This window comes from Macrobrachium nipponense, chromosome 33 (assembly GCF_015104395.2).
Source record: "Macrobrachium nipponense isolate FS-2020 chromosome 33, ASM1510439v2, whole genome shotgun sequence".
Lineage (NCBI taxonomy): Eukaryota > Metazoa > Arthropoda > Malacostraca > Decapoda > Palaemonidae > Macrobrachium > Macrobrachium nipponense.
Window position 1 is genome coordinate 33,787,958 of NC_087219.1, and position 26,381 is coordinate 33,814,338.

General features: G+C 40.2%; 2 protein-coding genes across 2 annotated transcripts in view; both read right to left on the reverse strand.

The window, feature by feature from the left end:
* Positions 1–19,230, reverse strand: part of LOC135202628 (S1 RNA-binding domain-containing protein 1-like) — a 28,390-nt gene extending 9,160 nt beyond the window's left edge. The window contains exons 1-3 of the mRNA XM_064232124.1: positions 18,742–19,230; positions 11,159–11,343; positions 9,764–9,942 (exon numbers count right to left, since the gene is read on the reverse strand). Of these exons, the coding sequence (XP_064088194.1) occupies positions 9,764–9,942; positions 11,159–11,343; positions 18,742–19,230 (853 nt within the window). The remainder of the gene's footprint in view (positions 1–9,763; positions 9,943–11,158; positions 11,344–18,741) is intronic.
* The window catches only part of LOC135203079 (ethanolamine kinase 1-like), a 103,280-nt gene that overhangs the window by 73,046 nt on the left and 3,853 nt on the right, over positions 1–26,381 (reverse strand).

The following is a 26,381-nucleotide window of genomic DNA, read 5'->3' on the forward strand; positions in this document are numbered from 1 at the left end:
CTTACTAACAAAGGTAAATGCAGAATGGTATCTCATATTTACATGAAAAGGCAAAATCTTACACTGCATGAACTGGGGGAACAGTGAGGTAATTCAAATACTTGACTCCGTATTACAGAAAATAATGTCTACCCTTGATACTTGAAAGGCAGGAACTCCCCAAAACCTCCACCAGGACATTTTCTTCTCTGAAATCTTTTCAACGTCGAGATAACTCGGTCATCCACTTCTGAAGACGACTAGACCAGAATCCAACCAACTCTCGAGCAACTTTTCTTCTGATCCTTTGTCGGTCCCTTTTTCTCTTATCTCTTTCGGATGATCTCTGCTGCTGCTGATCTCTCACTAATAATCTGATCTGTGGCTCTTACTGAGGATATCTCTCTGTGACTAACTGATGATCTCTGCTTTTTCCTACTTCCTCTGTCATATTTATACGGCATTCTGGGGCGGGGCCTACGGCGAGCGTCACAGACTCCCGACAACACTCCTGCCAATTCTAGAACCATCATGAGAACAGACACCTCCGACACAATGCGCTAATGCCTCCTTACTGCCGAAATTCTCGTAAATGCGTTTTCCTTTCCTTTATCTTCCTTTGCTATAAAGCAATTACCATCACACGCCCCCCCAAAAGAGAAAAAAAAAATGAAATCAACTGATTTTATTTTTTTTCTAAAGAGAAGCAATTAAACAGCAGGGAAACATTTCTGCATAAATCTTTAATACTTCTCCATTCACTCAACCACTCGTGCCAAAACAGAAAATGGTCATTAGCTACTCATTCTGAGAAAAATCTCTAGAGGCTACTAACTATAACATTATCCTTCTCTCTTACTTTTTCCGTTATCTGAACTCTGATTGAAACTTATAAATACTAAAACACCTCTTGTGTTTTTCTCAAAACTAATTTCTCTTTCTGACACAATTACCAAGGGCACAGGCGGCGGCCACGGTACAGGGCGTTCTTTATAATTCTGAAGCAAATTTACATTCATTGCCTTTGCTCTACTCTTACCCACATTAATTCTATAATGTATATTTCCCCTCTCCACTAACACTGAAAAAGGACCTTCGAACTCATAAGGTAAAGCGAAACCTTCTTTCTGGACTAGTATTAAAACTTTATCTCTTACACACAAACTTCTCTTGTTTGCTCTAAGATCATGTTTCCCTTCAGTTCCCCTTGACTTCCTCTCAAGTTCTCTTTCGCTAAGTGCCAAGCGCTTCCATTCTCCTCCGCTAGTTGCCAAACATCTCTTAGATTGTTTTTATAATACTCTAGATTAGTTATGCAATCATCTCTACCCTTACTTCTAGGCAAAGGTCCGACCATATCGATAAATACATTCTCAAAAGATTCGCCTACTGAAGGAATATTACACACCGGAGCTCTGGGGATTACTTGATTTGGTTCCCCGGCAATTTGGCATTCATGACAGCTTAAAACATACCTCTTTACATCATTTTTAATTTTAGGCCAAAAGTATGCCCTACTAATACACTTGAAAGTTTTATTTACTCCCAAATGTCCTTGCTCATCATGTGCTAACTTCAAAACTAGTTCACAAAGCTTCCTAGAAACCACTAATTGTTTGGTGATTTCCCCTTTATTACCTGACTTCGGTCGAACATAACGACACAAAACTTCGTTCTTCAAACAAAAAGTTTCCTTACACACATCATCGAGATCATCATCCAGCTCACACTCAAAAATTCGGGTTAGTGTCTCATCCTCTCTCTGCAACTTGACTAGCTCATCCTTATCCAAAACGTTAAGAGCCTAATTCATCACTGTAACTAGGACTAGATACCGGTACATTTTCTACGTTACTCTCGATAGCTACGCCTTCCATTTGGCTATCACTGTCAACAATAGTTAGGTTTCTCAGCCACACTCATGCCAAGATCAACCTCGCTACCTCTATCACACTCATCGAATCCACGAACTTACTCATGTTAGAATCCACGAACGCACTCTCGTTCGAATCCACAAATAAATAAATTATGACAGTAGTCTATGTCTGTATCTAAACCCGACCTAGTTACTACCATTTCAGGCACTGGAATATTCCTCCCAACAGGATTCACATTCTTGGATAAAGCTAAGTCATTACCGACAATGATGTCAACGTCTTCGACGGGCAAACTTTCAACTACTGCAAGTTTCACTTCTCCTGACACTACCTGACTTTCTAAATTCAACTTCAACAAAGGACAAAGAACACTAGTGTTAGGAAATCCACCTAACATGACTTTCTCTTCCATATTGATTTCTGCCCTGTTCGGCACACACTCTCCTAATCAGTGAGACAGCAGCTCCTGTGTCTCGAAGCAAGACTACTTCTCTCGAATCTACTCCTCCAAGAGAGGAAACTACACCTTCTAACAGAAATTCACCAAAAATTTTCCTAGTTTCTCTCGTCACATCATTCCTACTTGACGAAAGGTTAACTAGAGACACTGGTTTCTTACCGTCCTTCCTTTCTACATTACATCGGAAACAAGTTCATTCTGAGCCACTATATGCCACTTTAGTCTTACAAACCTTAGACGTATGACCAGGTTTTCCGCATGTATAACAGGAATAGTCACTTTTACTCGCATTGCTATTACTAGGACTGAAACCTTTACTGCTTTGTACTCTACCAGACGAAGGATCATTTCGTTTCCTATTATACCCTATCGGTTCCTTGATGGCGAAAAGGGCAGGGCATCGGCGGTGACCGGTGATTCCAAATCATATATTCCCACTCATGTTGTAAGGGATTTGAAGGCAGCATAAGTTATACAAAGCAAATGTACTTTATTTCTAATTAATTTTTGCCGATTATTGAAACCCCTCGTGATTTTCTGGCTTTTAACAACAGAAAAACAACACGTTTTTTCTTAAACTTGGCAAAAATATTTTCCAGCGCTGCCAGTTCTTTTCTCAGGTGTTAAGCTGACCTTAGGGCATAAAGACGTCAAACAGCCGGGACTAAACCCCCTATTGGGAAAGGTAGTAATCGCTTAATTGTCTTTGATGCTGGGCTGGTACCACTGTTAATGCAAATATTCTTTTCAGTTCTCAAAATTAATTTACTTATATATATAACGAATTGTTTCTTAAAATTTTTGTATTTATAACGCGCAGTAATATTATCTATATAATATAGTCTTGTCATTCTTGTCTATTATTAACACTATATGACATTCATGACCCAAATAATCATTTTACTTTTTTTGACAAACCATTATGAAGATATAAGAATAGAAAAATGTTATGAATACTTTTAATGGAAAGAAACGAGGGAGTATATTATATAAAGATGATAAATTGAATAGCTGCCGATAATTTCACTTGTATATTTATGCCCTCTCTCTCTCTCTCTCCCTCTCTCTCTCTCTTATTATTATACTCAATAAATCAATCTCATCTCATCTATATATATATATATATATATATATATATATATATATATATATAGTATATATAGTATACTTATTTATATAGTAAATTCACAAAAACAAGTAAATTAAAAGTGCGGAAGTTCAGTGGCTTGTGATGATCACAAGAAAAGTCCTAAAAGAGATTTAATTAGACGTATATGAAAAACAGAGACCTGAAAGAATGGAAATATTTTCGAAGGAGTGCCGAGGCAACAGGGAACCCCCCGAAGTATACTGCTCCCATGAGACATTAACATACGCCAAGGAGGGTAAACCTCCTTGACAGACGCACGGATTAAAAGGGGTAAATGGGAAGGGTAGGCCTATAAAAATTAGAGAGAAGTACATTTGGCAAAGTAGGGGCCTCGGCCAAATTACCAAGAAGGAGCCAGTAGGGTTTAACACTCAAATTATGAGTTAGACTATATTCGTCTGCTAGCCTAGTTGCTCCTGCAAAAGATACTTCTCGCCTATCCTCTATATAAAGCTTAATCTCAGGGGATACGTTATCTTTGAAGTTTTCTAACAACACTAAGTTCTTCAAACCATCAAAATCCTCAACTTTAGCAGAAGTTAACCAATCAAAAAACAGCCTCTCTAACTTCTTACCGTATTCTACATACGTAATATTTTCATCCTTTCTCAAATTTCTAAATTTCTTACGGTATGCCTCCGGTACTAGCCTGTACGCGTTAAGAACTGTTTCTTTTACAATATAATAATTATCACATTCCTCCTTAGACATGCAACTATACACAGTAAGTGCCCTACCACTCAAAACTGACTGTAAATATAAAGTCCACATTTCTTTAGGAGAACTTACTCTTTCCATTAACTTCTCAAAACACATTAAATATGTCGTAACATCTTCCTCATCAAACTTTGGTACTAATTTTAGCACTGCACTCATGCCTAACCTATCAGTTTCATTTTCGTTCATGCATACGCTCTTTTTCTCTTTCTTCCTGCTCATGCATACATTCTTTCTCTCTTTCTTGTTGCTGCATTTCTCTCTCAGCGGCTCTATCCTCTCTCTCAGCTGCTCTCTCCTCTCTCTCAGCCGCTCTTTCATCTCTCTCATACTTTTCCCTTTCTTTCCTTTCAACATACTCACGGAGATCATTCCCCTCTAGACCTAGGAGCTTGCCTGACTCAATAAACTCTTTCACCATCTCACTCATTCTGGTTCTTTCTATATTTTCCCTTTTTCAATCTGTTATGGTGTCAAAATATACTGGCCAAAGGTCGCCACAATGTTACGGCCTCTGAGAGAGGTCCGCTTCAGGTTCGATATGAAATAAACAAAATAAAAAAATTTTCAACACCAAAAGCTGAAACTGGGGATACGAATATAGAAAGAAACACTAACACAACAAAGGTTTATTTACAAGCTTACTAACAAAGGTAAATGCAGAATGGTATCTCCTATTTACATAAAAAGGCAAAATCTTACACTGCATGAACTGGGGGAACAGTGAGGTAATTCAAATACTTGCTCGTTATATTGAGACTCGAAGCGATGACTTCACAAAAGGAGAACGGCGATTCCAGACGTCCTCTGGACTCAGTACTGCAAAAAATAATGTCTACTCTTGATACTTGAAAGGCAGGAACTCCCCTAAACCTCTAGCGGGACATTTTCTTCTCTGAAATCTGCTCAACGTCGAGATAACTCGGTCATCCACTTCTGAAGACGACTAGACCAGAATCCAACAAACTCTCGAGCAACTTTTCTTCTGATCCTTCGTCGGTCCCTTTTTCTCTTATCTCTCTCGGATGATCTCTGCTGCTGCTGATCTCTCACTGATAATCTGATCTGTGGCTCTTACTGAGGATATCTCTGTGACTAACTGATGATCTCTGCTTTTTCCTACTTCGTCCGTCGTATTTATACGGCATTCTGGGGGCGGGGCCTACGGTGAGCGTCACAGACTCCCGAGATTACCGGAACTTCTCCAAAGTATCTAGACGAGGTATTGCATCAGAAATCGCAGCGTTTCTCACGTCACGTCGCCGCCTGATGAGTTCCACAACACTCCTGCTGATTCTAGAACCATCATGAGAACAGGCGCCTCCAACACAATGCGCTAAGGCCTCCTTACTGCCGAAATTCTCGTAAATGCGTTTTCCTTTCCTTTATCTTCCTTTGCTATAAAGCAATTACCATCATAGGCAGTTGCCGAAGCAACAGGGCCCGACTGCACCTGTCCGGAAGGACCTGGGGTGGGAGCAGCAATACCACAGGCAGGAACGACGGTGGCAGGAACTGGTACTAGGGCTGGAGCGGCAACAAAATCAGCATCCTCTGCACAGGAGGTAGGTCTAGCGGAGAGCTCTTGGGACACCGGAAGTCCGGGGCTGCGGCAGGAGCGGGAAAACCAGGAGGCGGCAAAGCAATGGGCAAGGAAACCTCCAGCAGCGAAGCCTGCACAGTGGCTGTCGGGGTCACCGTGGCTACGTGCTGCGTATATACCAGGTGAGGTGGAGCAACGTAGCCCGGCGTGGACACCGTCATGGTAGTAGGCCCGTGCGTAACCGGCGTGGCCACTCTCGCCAGATGACTAAGCAGCCCCTGGACTGTCGGTGTCCCTTCCAGCCCCAGCGAGTACCAGGCCCTACCGAGATCATCGCCCGTGGTCAGCAAGTCTGAGGGAGGAAGAGTCGGGTAGATTAGTGGGGGGGGGGTGGGGGGGGGGGGGGGGGGGGGTCCCCTCGTCTGGGGGGGGGGGGGGGTAGTTCCCAGCCCGAGCGAACGGAGTACCCCGAGTACAACTGGATGTCGGGGGTATCTCGCCCCCTCCTCTAGGCTCGACTGATCGAGGGAGGAGAGGGAGCGAGAAACCTCCCCCGAAGGAAAAGGACCCATATATCGGTAACCAAGGGCGTAGCCGGGGAGTCCTCCGACGACTCCTTAGCCGGCTTCCGCGGCTTCTTCTTCCCCCCGTAGCGCTCAGACTGCGCCTCCGACCAAAAAATACGTGTCACAAGTCTCAGTGCGAGAGCATTCACACCCTCTACAGCGAGCACAAAAATCATGAGGATCAACCTCAAGAGAAGTGCAGATAGCCCCACACTTACGGCCCCCAAAACCCGGGCATAGTCTATGGTTGATGGGGGGGCGAGGGTGTTTCTCCGGCTCTTGTTGCATAATTTCCATAATAAATGAAAACCAAAAACAGACACGCACTTATTTTTATACTATTTGCAAATACACACAAGTAAAAGAAAAAGCGAAAAAGTCTTCACGCAGTGAAGCAAACCAAGCATACGACAGAAGCAGAGAGACGAAGAGCAGCACGTCCATCCACTAGCACAGCCGAAAGCAAAGTGACTCCTCGGCTCATAGTCGAGCGTACCGCTAACTGTCGGACAAGTAGTTAACTACCGAACCCCTTGTTCGAAAGCTTACGACCGGTTCAGCTGCCGCTAAGTACCTTCCTATTGTAAAGGACCTCAGGTTTGTATTCCATATCGGAACAAAAAAGTATTTCATTTTTGGTGTAATGTGTAAATCACAGATATACTACACAAATAATTCAAAACATTTTCTTACATGTATTAGCAAACTATAGACAAAATATTTTTTTACACTGAGCCCTGTGTTACATTCCATCACAATTTATGTAAAGGGAAATATACTAAACAGCATGCAGTTATATTTATTCCAAGTTACTGTAACCAACACACCCTACTGCCTAACCAACTTTGCTATGGGAAGAACTATCTCTGTTATAGGACATAAAGTATGTCATTTATTTGGTTATTTGGCATAATTTGTTAACCCTTAAACGCCGAAGCGGTAAAATAAAAATTGTCTCCTATGTGCCGGAGGTGTTTAGGAGCGGGCGCGGAAGCGGAAAAATTTTTTTTTTTCAAAAAATCACAGCGAGCTTAGTTTTCAAGATTAAGAGTTCATTTTTGGCTCCTGTTTTGGTCATTGGCTGAATTTTAGTATGCAACCATCAGAAATGAAAAAAATTATCATTATCATATATAAATAATGCGATATAGGATAGCGCAAAAACGAAATTTCATTTATAATTTTATTCAAATCGCGCGGTACGCAAAACGGTTAAAGATAACAAGTTACTTTTTTTTCGTTGTAATTTACACTAAATTGCAATCATTTTGGTATATAACACATTGTAAAACGATAAAAGCAACACAGAGAAAATATTATCACAAAATGATGCATGAATTCATAACGCGCTGACGTAAACAAATATTTTTTTCAAAAATTCACCATAAATCTAAATATTATCCTTGAGACTTCCAATTTCTTTCAAAATGAAGACAAATGATTGAATATTACTATACTGTAAGAGTATTAGCTTACAATTGCAGTTTTCGACCATATCTGACGAGTTAAAATTGACCGAATATAGAATTTTTTTATATTTTTCTTTATATGCAATTATTTCGGAAATTAGAAAAGCTACAACCTTCAAATATTTTTAGTTTTATTCTAAATGAAATGCCTAATATGAAACGGAGCAAATATTCCGAGAATGGGACGTACGCATTTCGGAGATTTGTGGTGGAGAAGGTGGAGATCCGCGCGCGGAGAGGAAGTTGAAAGTTTTTTTTTAAATTCACCATAAATCTAAATATTGTGCTAGAGACTTTGAATTTGTTTCAAGATGAAGATAAATGACTAATATTACTTTGACTCTACCGAAATGGTCGAAAAACGCAATTGTAAGCTTACAATTGCGTTTTTCGACCATTTGGGTAGAGTCAAAGTTGACCGAACGTGGTTTTTTTTCTATTTATCGTGATTTATATGCAAATATTTAAAAAATAAGAAAAGCTACAACCTTCAATTAATTATTGTTGTATTCTACATGAAATTGCGCACATTTTCATATATAAAACTTTATGTAACGGCTAATTTAAAATGGTGCAAACATTACCACAATCGCATGTATGATTTTTTCGGAAGAGTTACCGTGCGGACGTAAAGAAAATGTTATTTTTTTCATAAATTCACCATAAATCGAAATATTGTGCTAGAGACTTCCAATTAGTTGAAAAATTAAGGTAAATGATTGAATATTACAAAAATATAAGAGTTTTAGCTTACAATTGTGTTTTTCGATCATTTCGGTAGAGTCAAAGTTGACTGAAGGTTGAAATTTTGGCACTTATCGTTATTTATATGAAAATATCTCAAAACTGATAAAAGCTACAATCATGAGTATTTTTTGTAGTATTCTACATAAAAATGCGTCACATTTTTTCATATATATAATACTCCATGTAACGGCTAATTTAAAATGGTACAAAAATTATGTCAAAGTGACGAAATAATTTTCGAGATGTGTAACAGATACTTTTTAGGGTGGCAAGAAAGAAATTCGTGCTTGCGCGCCTGCGTAACGATTGTTAATAAAACACCTTGATCCGTGAACTCCCAGCATCCCCCAAGGCGCGTGATTCAAGAGTTTTCGGCTGGTAGGCCTAAAAGTATTTTTCCCTGAATTTTTAAAAAAACTTTTGTATATCGACGTAAAATACGTCCAGTCGGCACCCGAGAGACAAAAAATGTTGACGTAAAATACGTCCAGTCGGCGTTTAAGGGTTAAATAATCCCATGTAAATGTGTACTGTTTAGTTTACGTAGATACCAAAATGTGTAAAGCTTAAATATTTCAGGTCCTTTCCTTTTCATGATGTTCTTAAAGGAGATTTATTTTAATTAATCAATCATAAGTTGATACTATTATTATTACTAAATTAGCACTTTCGGCCAATCGGCCCTTTGCAAGTCCTGTCTGTTCCAGCACCAGAGTTATTGAGAATATTTTACTTTGTACATTGTGAAGTAACTATTTAAGCTATGATACTCATTTTGATGTCATTGTAAAGCAAAATACCTGTGCTCATAAAGAAAAAAATCACAAGTTAAAAATAAACTAAAATAACTCACGAATACATCATAACTGATTTCACCGACGGATTTTGATGAAGCATCAATGCATCATAGCTGAACCAAAGAGTTGACAGATAGTTAAATCAAACTACTCTGTTAATATCCTTCACTCTCACAGAGTTGGCCCAAGAATTGCCCTTAAGGTATACTGATCCCATTTAATCTTAGGGATACTCTACGCTGAATAAGTATATGATTAAACAAAGATGCTGTTAAAGAAAGGAGAGGAAACTTAGAGGGTGTGAACGAGAGAATACTAGATAAGCCAGAGAAGAATATGGCAAAAAATTTTTTCCTTAGTGTCTAACCCATTTGTAAGTAAAGAGTTGCTTGTATTCCGACATAAACAGTAACCATAACCTACAATAACTTATGACTAAATGCAAACGTTACACTTACCGTGGGCTTGCATAAACTGCCGTATTGAGCATATAAAACCTTCTGAGCCTATATCTTGAGGTCGTAACCCAACTACGTTAATAAACTTTATAGCAACTTCGTAAGACTCTGGATGAATCATTGTCCGATCTAGGGGGTTGGGAGATTCCTTTTCTGCTCTTTTTCTATTCTGTGGTGTTCTGAAATTTAAAAGAACACACTTATTCTCTCATTTAACCTAGTGCTGCTTACTCTGTGGCATTAATACAAAATCCAGTCTGATTCTAAAGTGGCATGTGTTCTCATTTCTGTATGGGCCATACCACTCAAGATGTGCAGTTTGCATACAATAATATCATATAGGAAGTAAGATGGCTAATAGAGGAAGAACATGTGAGTTAAGACAAGGAAGAGGGAGTGTAGATCAAGTGTTTGTTGCAAAAAAATTCATGCAGTGTGACATACATGGACATATAAAAACTTTATGTAATTGACAGGGAATTGTGGAGTGCAGAAAATGTATGGTAAAGCAGGTAATTATCAAGAACAATTAAAAGTGAAGCATGAGTTATAATATATAATTGATAAATATTTTGGCTTGATTTACAAAGTTGTAGGACAAGATAACTAGCTGTGAATGGTGTGAAATGGTTGTATTCGTAGATGATACAATTATGACTGGGGATAGTAAAAAGTTCCAGAAATAAAAATTTTGAGTTTGTAGGAGAAGAAAGTGGGAGTAAATGTGAGAAAGAGTATGAACAGAGTACAAGAAAATTATGACGAAGCAATGAACCTTCACATGGATAATGGAGGAATGAAGGGTCTGATTCACCCAAGTATTTGGGAGTAAATATAACATGGTGGTACACTGAGAGAAGATTATTGACAATCTCAAAAAAGATGACACAAGAAACATAGCAGGGTTCATACAAAACACTGGGATGAGACCTGAATTGTTTATGGCAAGGTGCAACTATATGAAGGAAAAGTTGAGCCAACTCTTCTTTATGGAGGTGAAATATGGATGCTGACTGCAAATGTAAAGAAAAAGATTTCAGCTATGTTTGCATAGCACTATATGCAGTGTAGAAAGAAATGACATGGCAAGAATCCAGCATTTGAAGTATGAATGAAGCAGAGACCACCTTTTCTCTGGAATTTCCCCATATTATGGGAAATATCTTTATATAAACAAGAACCCACAGCATGGTCCTTAGTCATGGTCTACATACATGTATCCACATGTTTAACTATTTCCTTGGTGGGATCCATTTCTGCAAATGGAGTTCAGTAAATGTAATACAGTCTTTCCTTTCTTTCTCCTATAAATGCATTTAATTCAGATTTATCTTCATAACAAAATAGAGTAGTGAGGTTGTAAGTGACACTAAAAAGCCAATAATGATAACATACCTGTTAACTTCCATTTCTAATGTCTCGGGTAATATTCTTATAAAACCAGCACACTGTTCGAATGTTCGGGGACCAATACCTTTGACAGACTTCAGCTGTTCTCGATTAATAAACGGCCCTTTTGTTTTACGGTATTCAATTATATTTGCAGCTCTAACTTTACTAAGACCTGACAGCTTTCTGGAAAGAAAAAGATACAAAAAATTGATTCACAACATTCAGCCTGGTTGATGCATCTGGTTGTATTTCATATCAAAAAGTACACAAAAATTTATACGGTACATTCAGCCTGGTTTATGCAACTGGTTGTCTTCCACCATGAATAACTACTGTTCATAGAAAAATAGTATCGGAATCAGTTTTTATGATGAAAATGTGGTAATGAACCCAAGATCTTAAAACCTCCATCCCATTATCCTAACTCAAAACATTTTCTGAGACCAAATATGATTGAATGTGTGTGTCTATAACAAACTTTTTTATATATTATGAAGTTTTCATAATAAAACTAATATTGTAATACTTACCTGAACACCTGAATTAGCCCTGGTCACTGACCAGCCCGAACTATATCCCCACATATTTACCCACTAAGTGGGTAATTTTAACACTGTCAGTGTTACCAATGCTGCAGGTAAAATCCAGTCAAATGAGTTACCTGTGTTATCATTGGCAACGCTGCTGCAAATACCGGCCACCAGAGGCCTGTCTCCTCAGTTGAATCATTCACTATCAAATTGAAGTGGGGAGGAGGGTGGGAATCATTCAGGTGTTCAGGTAAGTATTACAATATTAGTTTTATTAAGAAAACTTCATATTGCAATACACTCCCTGAACACCTGAATTAGCCCAATTAACAACACTTACACGGAGGTGGCATCAATCTAATTCAGCCCGACCTGTCCATGGAACATACGCAGGTAACTCATAAACAACCTACCATGTATAAAAGCATGTATTATCCTCACCTAGTTATCTAACTCGGAGGTGAGGATGTTTGCAAAGAAAGTACTTCACCATCAGTGTCGAGTCTAAGGTACCGTCTGAGTCAGAAGTACCTCCCATGTGATAAGCTATACTTCTTATTCATGGAGGTAAAAACAAATCTCCTCTCCTGGTCATCCAGCTCCGTAGGTGAAGGTGCTTGCAGAGGAAGTGTCATACCGTCAGTGTCGAGTCCAAGGTACCGCCTGAATCTGAAGAACCTCCCATGTGGTATTCTATACCTCTCATGTATGGAGGGGAAATGGTGAACCTCCCATGTGGCTATCTAGCCTCTCATGTATGGAGGAGAAGTTGAGTGTGCAGGACCTTCAGTTCTCTACTGCTCACTGATGTGGATGACTTGTGCTGAAGAAGTTGTAGTTATTCCAACATGACCATTGGGAACTACCTAACCTCAAGGGCCTAAAGGAACAAAACACTTAATCTAAGCTTGACCAACAGAAACACTAGAGTTCTTTTAGACTATCACTGCCTCCCTAACCTTCTAACACCCTAACTCTACCAACCCAACTATAAAACTGAGTTACCAGAATGACAGGACCCTGCGAGTAACCTCTCTGAAGAAACTGAAATTCCCTAAGGTAGAGCTTTGAGAAAAACCACACCAACTCTCTAATAACCACCTACACGATCGCTGACAACGAAGCATTCCTCCGAAAGCCAAAGGGTAGCCCTCTGCGATACTTTGCACCCTTGGATTGACTAAGAACCCCTTCTTATTTTGTTTTGTATGGTGCTTTTACGTTGCATGGAACCAGTGGTTATTCAGCAATGGGACCAATGGCTTTACGTGACTTCCAAACCACGTCGAGAGTGAACTTCTATCGCCAGAAATACACATCTCTAACCCCTTCTTATGAGTGTCCGGATAGCGCTGAGGCAAATGATTTAACGAGAAGTCCCTCCTCTCCTTGACAAGAACATAGTGCAACCATCCGATAGGTTAGTCTGGTATGCAAACCCCCTTGAAACCAAAGTGAAGAGGTTGTCAAACAGTCCAGGCTCTGAGAAACACCCATCAACTCTCACCACATCCACACAGGGTGGGAAAAGGCCTCCCACTGGCTGTGAAAGGTGTCTCCCAAATACAAGCCTCATGATCCATGACCCCTACCACACGAATCAATGAAGGAACCCAATAGAGAAAAACCTCAACTGAGTCGTAAACCGGAATTCGGACTCCGGCAGAAGAGTTACCCGCTACCTCATACAGAAAGTGATGCTAGCCTAAGTCGTCTTCCCCAAAAACTACCCGACTCACCGAAACCAGATCAGCCTACTTGATGTTTGAGAGACTACTGGAATAGTTGAATACAACATATCAAACATTACTTGAATTGACTGTGAGATTCCTCTGGAGCCTGGAATGCGGAAAGAGAGAATGGACCAAGTCCACCATCTGTTTATACTCGCTTCCTTCGCTGGAGAAACAAAAACCCACAACTAGCAAATGATTCTCTCTTCAAAGGTATCTATCCAGACTGGAACAGGAAAAAGGAGAAAAGCCCGCACCCCCACAAGAGCTGCACACAAGAACCGATAACTTACTACGCCTGGCTGCTCGATACCAAATGACATACAAGATCCCATCATATCTGAGCCAACCGATCCGATTGCGCAACGATACCCCAACAAGATGTTTAACTCCTGAGCAAGTCGTACTCGACTGCACAATCCCACACTCCCCCCAGACATGATGATGTAACCCCTGTCTGACCGCTGTCTACCCCCTTACAAGAGCCAACCGTCACCAGTTCTGCAAAATCTGTAAGAGCTAGTCTCACTCGACTGGCATACCCTCACTATCCAGTGATGATAACGTTACACCTGAGCCGAATATACCTTGGCGATGAACGCCCACCCCTGCGAGTCACTCCCACACTGTTGCGCCAAACGTGTACCAACCAAGACAATGACGTAACCTTGAACTAGTCTCACTTGACTGCGAAACTCTGCACTCACCAGTGACTATGACATGACACCTGGCCAACTATAATGGGCGAGCAACACCCCCTAAGAGCGAAGTGGTCGCAAAACGTGATCCAACTAACGCCCATTACCAATACTAAACTTGGACTGGAGTCTGGAGCAAGTGAGGGAAGGACGTTCTCCCGAAGAGCACGGAATCAAGGCCAAACACACATTGAAACTCCTTGAAGGTGGAACAGAAAAAGCAGCAGGAAAAAGCTGAGAAATAAGCAGAGAGAGAGAGAGAGAGAGAGAGAGAGAGATATCACTACGAGTAACCACCAGAGCACCTAGCGCCGACACTGTGCAGGTGGAGAACCAACTGTGCGGTACATAGTGCTTTAATGACAGGTTACGAACTGTGGAACCAATGGGAGCTGCAAAAGGAAATTACCAGCTACCCTAAGAAGGGGGCCGACAAACTCCCAACGGCCGTAGCCTCCCCACCAATTACCGCGGTAAACACGTTACGTTTCACACACCTTAGGTATATAAATGAGAATCGAAGAAGGAACATTACTAACTACCCTATGAAAGAAGTGGCTGATGACACAACCGGTATCGATACAGTCAACGATGGCGCAGATTAATCTCCAACTGACGCAGCCTCTGCAAGGACTACGGAGCTCCAATTGCCGTAGCCCCCGCAAGAATTATGGAGGACACATTACATCTCAAAACTAGTAAAGGATGAAAATACAGAGTTGCGGATACCGCCTTGAAGCATCAAAACCAGCAGTCTGAGAACTACAGGACCCATGGAAGGTGCTAAGAAGGCAGCCCTTCCAGAATTACTTCCTTTAACCCCAAAGAGAGAGAGAGAGAGAGAGAGAGAGAGAGAGAGAGAGAGAGAGAGAGAGAGAGAGAGAGAGAGAGAGAGAGAGAGAGAGAGAGAGGTTGAAATCCCCAAATTTCAGGATGAAACGATGAAAACTCTTGCTCTGCTCTGCTGTGTTACTGGCCAAGAGAACAGGATGAACGAGAAGACTATGAAGCGAAATCCGAAGAATGACCAGATAAAGAAGATTGTGTAGAGACATTATAAGTTTCAAAAGAAAAAATGGGCGAGAAACTAGACAGACTCTGTTCCCCACGATAATCTTGACAAACATTAGAAAATCAGGAAAATTATTAAAGACGTGATCGTGAATACAGTCCGTATTCAGGCTACGGTAATTGTCTAGTGTTAATTCGATTTTACGATGGGGTTAGTAATTAAAATCGGCACTACACTGCAAATAAGTCTTTCTTTATCTCTTGCGCAGCTGGCGTAGGCAGCAGCGTGCAGTCAGACAGCGAGATTGTTGGGTTAAATATAGAATTTAGGCTAAAAGCCAAGTATTGGGACCTATGAGGTCATTCAGCGCTGAAAGGAAATTGATAGCAAAGTGTTTAAAAGGTGTAACAGAAAGAAAGCGCCTCTCTGTTGCACAGTGAATCAAGTGTTAAGAGAGGGTGGAAAGTAAGATGAATAGAGAGGATATTGAATAGAGAGAATATGAAATCAGGAGAGAGAGAGAGAGAGAAGAGAGAGCGAGAGAGAGAGAGAGAGAGAGAGAGAGAGAGAGAGAGAGAGAGAGAGAGAGAGAGAGAGAGAGAGGCCGAATTACAATCGTCTAACATCTCCACCTCCATAACTTGCACCCTCTTCTAAGTTAAAAAGTATTATCTTAATGATATATACTCGTATAACTGTGTACAGCTATGAACAACCGAACAAGAACTTTGTTGCTAATATGATCGAATCTGATAGCAATATCACTTTATTGTATTCATCCGCGTGCGACAGTAATCGAATCTGATAGCAACATCCGTTTATTGTATTCATCCGCGTGCGGCAGTAATTACTGTATTCATGTTATAAGTGTAGCTGAAGCTGATAAGGCAATATTATGTGCATCGGCAACATGGATAAAAGTCCCAAGCTTTTGTATGAATTCAAACGCAGCTGTGGTAAAAGAGAACTAATAGCATGAAAGAGCTCATTTACTGTTGCTTTCACAGTAAGGCTCTTAATACCTATGAAAAAGAGTGAAAACAAACAGAATTGCTAAATTTTACGCAATCTAAACTGAGGGAAAAACTAGCTTCCAATGAGACGCATTAGTAAAATTTTGAACTTAAATTATGTCGTATGACGGACAATATGACTTCGTTCCATGTAAGTTGAGTATCCCGATATTCATTTATGCTAACTAAGAACAAAAACATTAGCTGAGACCAAGTGATATGGTTGAATCTGGAGCAAAGGAAATTGACTAGTCGGCATCATTGTCCGTCTAAGCCACGCCTCCTTACAACAGTGGTGTGTGTTGACGACAAGCTTGTGTAATTGTAATTTAATTGAAAAGTAATCAATTATATATTTTATGGTAATTAAATGTAACTTTACCCTAATATTAATTTCAGTTGTCACTGTAACTGAAATTGACATAAGCATAATGTAATTACTGACAGCAATTTGTCTGCTAAACGGATTCCGCCACCGGAGGGAATTCTTGGAAAAAAACTAAATGTACACATTCCTTAGATATCTGATTATATGGCACAAGATACCATTATTGACTATGTTAAATGTCAACATGGTTAAAAACACGTCTCCCTCAAGACGACAAACGTGGCATAAGTGAGGAAGAGTTATTAAGTTAGTCATGATAGCCAATCAGGACAGGAATGAGTTAAATACGGCGACGCAAACTTGTATTCACCACCAGCTGATTCCAGAACGAGAAACTGACTGTTGAGTTAGTATTTATACTACGCTAATATGATGACACATATAATACACTTATAATGCTGAAGTCAGACTGAAGTCAGACAGAATCTGATCTTCATTCCTGTTCGGTTGCATTTCACACTGAATTTTCGGATTCTCGTGTTCTATTTACACCTGTGCGGAATTATCCGAAGTCAGAATGCATTGGACCTACAGCGTTAGCCACTATTGAAATTACTATACCGATATGTAGTAAAGAGAATACTCTAGGCTAGGCTGCTGTATATGCGTACGATACATAATCGTGAACGCTAGGGTAGCCATAGTTAATTGTTATTCTATTTCCCTACATACTGAATTAGTGTCAATATGCACTGAACCGAGAATTAGTCTTATTAACAATTACCATACCGTATATGTAGTCAAATTGAAAACCTGATCAAGTTTACCACCATTGCAAGACGAACGAAATTTATCCTCAGAAGGAAAAGAACCTTTAAGAAGTAGTAGTAGTATTCAACACTTCAGAACCCGACAGACCCGAAACGCCCCTGAATGACCAACCATGGACATAGAAAATTTCTGATGCAAGGAACTCGAAGCAGGAAAAAAAAACCAATGAGGCTCTAAAGACAAACTGTCCCTCTATAAAATGATATTGTTATGATACAATAAAGTTTTGTACATACTTACCTGGCAGATATATACTTAGCTATAGACTCCGTCGTCCCCAACAGAAATTTGAATTTCGCGGCACACACTACAGGTAGGTCAGGTGATCTACCGCCCTGCCGCTGAGTGGCAGGACTAGGAACCATTTCCATTTTCTAATCAGATTTTCTCTTCCACCTGTCTCCGGAGGGGAGGCTGGGTGGGCAATTAATTGTATATATCTGCCAGGTAAGTATGTACAAAACTTTATTGTATCATAACAATATCATTTTTGTACATTCAACTTCCCTGTCAGATATATACTTAGCTGATTCACACCATTGGTGGAGGGTAAGAGACAGCTAATTACTGAAATAGACAGGAAAAACAACATACGTTGTAGGTAATAACAAAAACCTTGGTTCCTACCTGATTAGGCGGAAGACTTCGTGGCTACTGCCCAGGAGTCTGCTTCGCCTCAAGAGCCTCAGCGAGATAGTGACCTATGGCTAAAAGTTCTTGTGGGTCTGTCAATGGGGTCTTGTCCACTTACTCGGCAGAGCCTGAAGGCATTTGTCAATGGGTGCTAATCCACTAACATGACATAATCAAGGAGCACAACACCGATCCCAATCACCTGATCCTAACACCCGGGTTAGTCTTATATATTGAAAGGAGTTATCCCCAAACTCCTAACAAACGACCAAAAACTCGAAACCAAAACAATACACGAATACTAAACAGTTATAATACAAAAAAGGTTTGTACACCCTCACCTGTCAGACACACACCCAGTTCCTTTCTGACAAAGGCGACGGCCGCCTGTGCGACATCTTGCGCCCCTGCCAGGAGAAAACCATGAACATATCTAACAGGAGAGGTTAACGTACACACTAAATTAATAAAAATTAAGGATAAGTTTTTGCTCCATGTCCCAGCACCGTATCCGCCGAAACATACGGACCAAAAGAGAAGCATTTCTCGTACGTTACTCTGACATCTTTAAGGTAATGAGATGCAAAGACTGAATTGCATCTCCAATACGTTGCATCAAGGATGTCCTTCGTAGACATATTCCTTTGAAAAGCCAATGAAGTAGCAACTGCTCTCACCTCATGAGCCCTTACTCTGAGCAACTTGAAGGAGTCATCAAGACATTTTTCGGTGAGCCTCTGTAATTGCACACGTTCTTACAAGAAGGCTGAAGGCGTTTTTAGACATGGGTCTTCTTCGGGTCCCTTACCGCACACCAGAGACTTTGTTGACAACCTTCAAGCTGCTTCTTCTTCTTAAGATAAAACTTAAGCGCCCTGACTGGGCAAAGAGATTTTTCTATATCCTCTCCTACCAGGTTAGAAAGTCCTTTCACTTCAAAGCTCCTGGGCCAGGGCTTTGAAGGGTTCTCATTCTTAGCTAGAAACAATGTCTGGAAAGAACAGATAGCTGAATCTCCTTCAAATCCAACACGTGAATCTAGAGCGTAGAGTTCGCTCGTTCTCTTAGCAGTAGCAAGGGACAACAGGGAAATACACTTTCTAGTTAAATCTCTAAAAGAGGCAAGGTGAGGAGGTTCAAACTTGTCCGATGTCAGGAATTTCAGGACCACATCAAGATTCCAGCTAGGAGTACGAGGAGTTCTAGATTTAGAAGTCTCGAAAGACCTTATAAGATCGTGGAGATCTTTATCCTCAGCTATTTTTAGGCCCCTATTCCTGAAAACAGCTGATAACATACTCCTGTACCCTTTGATGGTTGATACCGATAAGTGTGATTCCTCTCTAAGGAAAATCAGGAAATCGGCTATGTTGGTCACAGAGGTATTGGAGGAGGACAGCTTCTTCGACCTACACCATCTTCTAAAGACTTCCCACTTCGATTGGTAAACCCGTATTGTTGAAGATCTGCGGGCTCTCGCGATAGCGCTGGCAGCTTTGCGTGAAAAGCCTCTCGCTCTGACAAGTCTTTCGATAGTTGAAAGGCAGTCGGAGCGAGAGCGGGGAGGTTTTGATTAAACCTCTCGAAGTGGGGTTGTCTGAGCAGATCTGTCCTGTTTGGAAGAGATCTGGGGAAGTCCACCGTCCATTCCAGTACCTCTGTGAACCAATCTTGAGAGGGCCAAAAGGGGGCGATGAGTCAATCTCGTCCCCTTTGAGGCCACTAACTTCCTGAGTACTTCCCCTAGAAGCTTGAATGGGGGAAAGGCGTAGGCGTCTAAGCCCGACCAGTCTAGGAGAAGGGCATCATCCGCGATTGCTCTTGGATCCTCTACTGACGAGCAGAGTTGTCTATCCTCTTGGAGAGGAACGTGGCGAATAGGTCTATCTGAGGCCTCCCCCACAGAGACCAGAGGCTTTGACATACTTCCGAGTGGAGGATCCACTCTGTGGGAAGGACCTGATTCCTCCTGCTCAGTCTGTCTGCTCTCACGTTCCTCTCTCCTTTGACAAATCTCGTCAGGAGGGTAATATTTCTTTCTTCCGCCCAGACTAACAGGTCTCTCACCAGTTCGTACAGGGAGAAAGAATGGGTCCCTCCTTGCTTTCGGATATAAGCCAGAGCCGTGGTGTTGTCCGAGTTGACTTGGACCACCCCGTCTCTGACTTCTGACTCAAAGCATTTTAGGGCCAGGTGAATTGCCAACAGTTCTTTAGAGTTTATATGCCAGGACACCTGCTCCTTCGTCCAGGTGCCTGACACTTCCCTTGCTCACCTAATAGTTTTGCTTCCGATCCTCTCTCCCGATGCGTCGGAGAACAACACTTGGTTGGGGCTCCGAATGGCCAGGGACAAGCCCTCGTTCTTCTTTAGAGGGGCCAGCCACCACTTTAAATGATTCTTTACATCCAGGGGAATCATGAAAGAGTCTGTCAGTTGTCCCGTCTTCCAATTCCACACTCTCCGTAGGAAGAATTGAAGGGGGCGAATGTGAAGTCTCCCTAGGGAAAAGAACTGCTCCAGCGAGGAAAGGATCTCCAGAAGGCTCAACCATTCCCTCGCTGAGCTGCGTTCCTTCCCTAGGAAGTTCGAGACTTTATGAAAGCCTTGAAGGAGTCTTTCCTGCGAAGGAAAAACCCGAAGACCCCGAGAATCCATCTGAATCCCCAGATAAACTAGGTTCTGGCTGGGGATCATCTGGGACTTCTCGAGGTTGACGAGCAATCCTAGAGACCGTACCAGGTCTAATGTAGAAGTCAAGTCCTCCAAACACTGGCTTTCTGACTTGGCCCTCATGAGCCAATCGTCCAAGTAAAGGGAGATGTTGATTCCCTTCAAATGAAGCCACTTCGCTACGTTTCTCATCAGGTACGTGAATACCTGAGGAGCTGTAGACAGGCCGAAGCACAAGGCCCTGAACTGATAGATCTTGTCTTGTATCATGAAGCGAAGATACTTCCTCGACGAAGGATGAATGGGAACATGGAAAATAAGATCTTTGTAAGCATCTTCTAAGTCCAGGGAGACCATCCAGTCTCCAGGACGTAGAGCCGACAGAACCGAGGCGGACGTCTCCATGGAGAATTCTTCTCTCCACCCGAAACCGGTTCAGAGCGCTCACGTCTAGTACAGGCCCCCACCCCCCCGAAGCCTTCGGGACTAGGAAATTTCAGGCGATTGTAAAACCCCGGGGAGTGGGGGTCTTGTACCAACTCGATGGCCTCCTTGTTCCACATTTGATCCACCATCTGAAGGAGAGTACAGTGGGGCCTCGTTATCCACGGTGGATAGGGCCCAGAACCCCCCGTGATAAGTAAATACCCGTGTTATCCTGATACCCCCTCAAAAATTGCTTAAAAACTGCCTACTTTAATAGTTAACCCACCCAAGACCACTATTCCAATGTTTATAAACTGCCTACTTTAGTTCAAACACCAAATATGTTTTCAACTATCACCTAAAACTAAATTCAAGACAGTTTTAAAGTTATTGTACAAAATTAGCCTTAAAAAATAAATGTAGTATATGTACTACTGTACATATGTAGCCTACTAGCCTAGGGATTACAGCTAGAAGCCTACATACGCATGGTGGGCCTCTTTTTTTTTACAAGGAAAGAGAGGATGAGTGGTAAGAGAACTATCAAAATATGTAAATCATATGGGTACTCACCAACAATCTATGTTGATAAAAGATGGCGACGATTTTGCAGTGCAATCCAGTAATATAATAACGATAATGCTACCAACAGTATGCAGCGAAACATCTCTTCCCTTCGTCACAACACGTTAATACTAGTATATTCCACGTAAAAACCTTCATCTGACCTTTAGGCGTCTTTCCCATAAGAGTAAAAGAATCAGGCTTTTGGATGCCACATAATTAACTCGTTTATATGGGTACAATTTAAAGAACGCGCCGCCACACCACATTTCATAACAACAACAAACAAACGTTTGTAGGCCAGTGTTGCCAACTGGGAATGGCAATTTCTTGCTAGATTTTGTTCCATAAAAAGGCTAAAAAAAATCACCATACCGTATATACTCGAATAACGTGCAATCTCCCATTATCGTGTCAACCCCCTAATTTTCACCAATAAACAGTGGTTTTGTGTTTTGTCATGTATCTCATGTATCATGCAAGTTCATAAGGTTGGTGGTTTAGCCTGCTAATGGCCGAGTCATTCGATGTTGTGCTGATGCTAGTCAATTTACGGTAATTTTCTTATTAATCTCGAGAATTGAATAGAAAATCTCAAGATTAAAAAAATCCCAAGATAATAAAATAATTGTAAAAATAACACGCCTTGGAGTCCTTAATCATTCTCTCTCTCTCTCTCTCTCTCAGGAATAAATACGTACGTACTGTAATTTGCAGTAAATGTGTAGACATTGTGTGCGTGTTTAAAAAAATGTGCAGTACACACACATTCCGATGTTTCGGTTTTTGGAATTTTTCAGATTTCGGAAATGTGAGGTCAGATGCATAATCAAACAAACACCACTACTGCAGCAAAAACATTTTTTCCCTTTATGTTTTTCATTATTGTTATTTATTAATTACAGTTTATTTAAATAAAATATTAATATAATACTGTTAAATGAATGTGAGATAATTAAGATCACCTATAATAAAATTAGTGGGACAATTAATACCATATGTTCACTAATAGGTATTATTTTCAAAACAACATTCCGTACACAAAAAAATATATGTACATAACAATCAAAATATAATAATGTTTTGCAGTTCAACTTGTGAATTTTAACAATAAGTATGACTATATAATATATTATACCATATTGATCTTGAAGTTGAAGAGTCGTAAAATTCTGAGGATGGTCCGGGAGGAAAAGGGTTTGTACTTTGTGATTACGTATCGCTACAACACCATGTGTATTTTCATACCACTATATTGATGACGCATCGCTACGACACACTGGTGTTTTTCATACCACTATACGTTAAAGTTAAAAACATGACATAGAATCGACTTTGCGACTTCGTTCACTTTGATATTTTTAACGATACAATAACTATCATTTGTACTACTAAAACCATCTTCACATAAGTAATTTTTTCGTAAGATATGTGTTGTTGCAAAAGCTAGCTTATACATAAAAGGCTTTTTATAATTTAAGTCATCTTAGATATACATATGCACCCAAACTCATTGTGGGGAAATTTACTACTGTTTCCTCGGATATTGAAATACTTTAGCATCATTCAAACACTTTAATAATATAATGCATAAATACTAGGCTATACATATTTACATCGTATACAAATACTACATACAGTTATATACACATACTTTTATATACAAAGTTAACAGTTATATACACATACTTTTATATACAAAGTTAATCATATGAGTAGTGATCAGACGACAGCTGTGCACTGGACTACGTACGTACTACTTGGAAGATAAAACGAACAAAAATTTTGTTGTTGTTAGTCGCCGGGATAGATTAACATTTTTCCAGGATTAGAAAATGCTGAATTTTGTTTTGAATGTATGTCAACCGCGATATTATATTATTGTTTTCACGAAGGAATAATTATATAAAGAAAATTATTGAGTAATTTTTGCCGTCAGCAGTCAGAAAATCACGAACATGGTAACGTTCAAACCTAGTGCCATCCATGGCGTATGTCTATAAATAGAACAGAAGCAGAGGGCAGTCATTGGATAACAGATCTCCATGGCTACCAACCAACCAATCAGGTGTTAGTTATACTACTCTGTAATTTCTTAGAATGAACGTTTCACACACGAAGCTAACGATGATGTATGTGTTTTGCATACAGTACGTAGTTTTTAGTTTTTTATTTCTTATTTTAGTGTAAGTATTTTACTGATTTCATGAAGATAGAATGATTCCTTCTCATTACTTTGAATGCAAAATGGCTTGAAGATTCTTCACCCCCCGCAAAGAAGAGAAAAAAAAAAAAAAATTCCTTAGAAGATGATACCTATTTACTAACGCGGTTGACATACCTCAAAACAAAATTCAGCTCTTTAATCTCTGGAAAAATGTTAATCTATCCCGCCCGCGACTAACACAAACAAAATTTTTGTTTGTTTTATCTTCCAAGTAGTACGTACGTAGTCCAGTGCACAGCTGTCGTCTGATCACTACTCATATGATTAATTTTGTATATAAAAGTATGTGTATATAACTGTTAACTTTGTATATAAAAGTATGTATATATAACTGTATGTAGTATTTGTATACGATGTAAACAAATATGTATAGCCTAGTATTTATGCATTATATTATTAAAGTGTTTGAATGATGCTAAAGTATTTCAATATCCGGGGAAACAGTAGTAAATTTCCCCACAATGAGTTTGGGTACATATGTATATCTAAGATGACTTAAATTATAAAAGCCTTTTATGTATAAGCTAGCTTTTGTAACAACACATATCTTACGAAAAATTAACTTATGTGGGAAGATGGTTTAGTTTAGTAGTACAAAATGGATAGGTTATTTGTATCGTTAAAAATATACAAGTGAACGAAGTCGCAAAGTCGATTCTATGTCATGTTTTTTTTTTCCTAAACGCGTTGACTTAAAGGAGAAACGTTATTTTGGTTGTTTTATCACTGGCACAAACCCATAACAATGCAGTGTATGTATGATAATTCTAAACTATTATTCACTACCAAAATAAAATAACGATGATGTATTGAAAATTAATGTTACGTATAATTCCAAACATTATTACTATGTAGCATGAATAGTACTATAAAAATTTCGAAAGATAATCTTGCTGTGAACGCTACCATAATTTGATTTTCATATACGTACGTACATTTTGTCAGCTGGCTGGCCTCGCATAGATAAAATTGATTTCACTGATATGGAATTACTCCACGAATAGCCTTTTTATTATGAAGATATGACGATAATATATAAGGTAAAAAATGCTTTTATGTATTTCGTTTACGCTTCGTCGCCAATAACAAACAGCAATACTTACGATAATCTATGACAAATAGCGTTTGTAATGACTTCATTGTTCGGAGAAGTTATATACGAATACTGCCAAAATAATATGAAGTTCGAATTAATTTTAGCCTTAATGTTATTACTACTGTAATACACTACCACTACTATTAAAAATTTCTAAATGTTTATCAAAACAAAAAATGTCGCTTTGAACGCAACCGTATACATAAACCATTTTCGTACGTAAAGGTATATGCTTACATTTTGTGGCTGGCCACTCCGTCCGACGATAAGTTGAGTGCAATGATGTGGAATTATTCTTCGAATAGGCTATTATAAGATATTGACGGATAATATATATGGTAAGAATGGTGTTACCTTTATTGTCAGTTAATATCATAAATGTGAATGTTTGTGTACGTTGGTGGTTATCGCACTGCAACTACGCTTAGCCTACCTTAAACCAATGAACTTCGTACATAAACCTTGAATAGGCTATTTATTTCGAAGATAGGACAATAATATATTAGGTGAGAATGGTTTTATTACCTTTATTGTCAGTAATATCATTATATGAGTCTTTAATGAATGTTGGTAGTTATCGGACCACGCCGAGGGGTTAGCCTACCAAAGAAAAACATCGCATACGCAACACAACAAACCCGTGATGCAGCGATTCATACCAGTGATGTAACATGAGAAACGGTCCAAGAAAAAACCCGTGATTAACTGGATCCGTGAATACTGATCCGTGAATAAGCGATGCCCCACTGTATCTCTCAGAACAGGGTCTTTGTACCTCGCGGACAGTTCCCTCGGTGTCGTAGTTAAGGGAGGACTGTCCTCGAAGGGGATGAGTTATCCCTTTCTCAGAACCGACAGCGACCAGGAGTCGGCTCCTCTCATGGCCCAGGCTTCTGCATACTTCAGAAGTCTGGCACCCACAGGAGTTTGGAGGACCTGAGCATCATTTGCCTTTCTTGGAAGGTCGGAAGGCTGACCTTCCTCGCTTGTCCGAACTCTTCCTTTTCGAGGAGGGTCGTGTAGAAGAACCTCCACGAAAGGGCGGTTGAGGCGCCTGAGTGTCTTTCTTAGCAGCAGTCACAGTTCTTTTTGGCTGACTGCACCAGAAGATCCTGAGTCGCCATTCTCAGATAGCGAGCGAGAAATATCCTTCACTAACAGAGAAGGGAACATGAATGATCTGACAAAGGAGCGTAAGTAATGCTGTCCTCTGAATCGGAGAAACAGCTTTGGTAAGGAACGACCCAAACACCGATCTCTTCTTGAGGACTCCAGACCCAAAAAGGGAAGCAACCTCACCCGAGCTGTCTTGTACTGCTTTATCCATACAAGATAGAATGCTGTGTAGAACATCTGGGCTGAGAAAGTCTGGGTCCTGGGTCTTCTTAGCCAGCACCCCAAGGGACCAGTCCAGGAAATTAAAGACTTCTAAGACGTGGAAAAGTCCCTGAGGAGTTGGTCT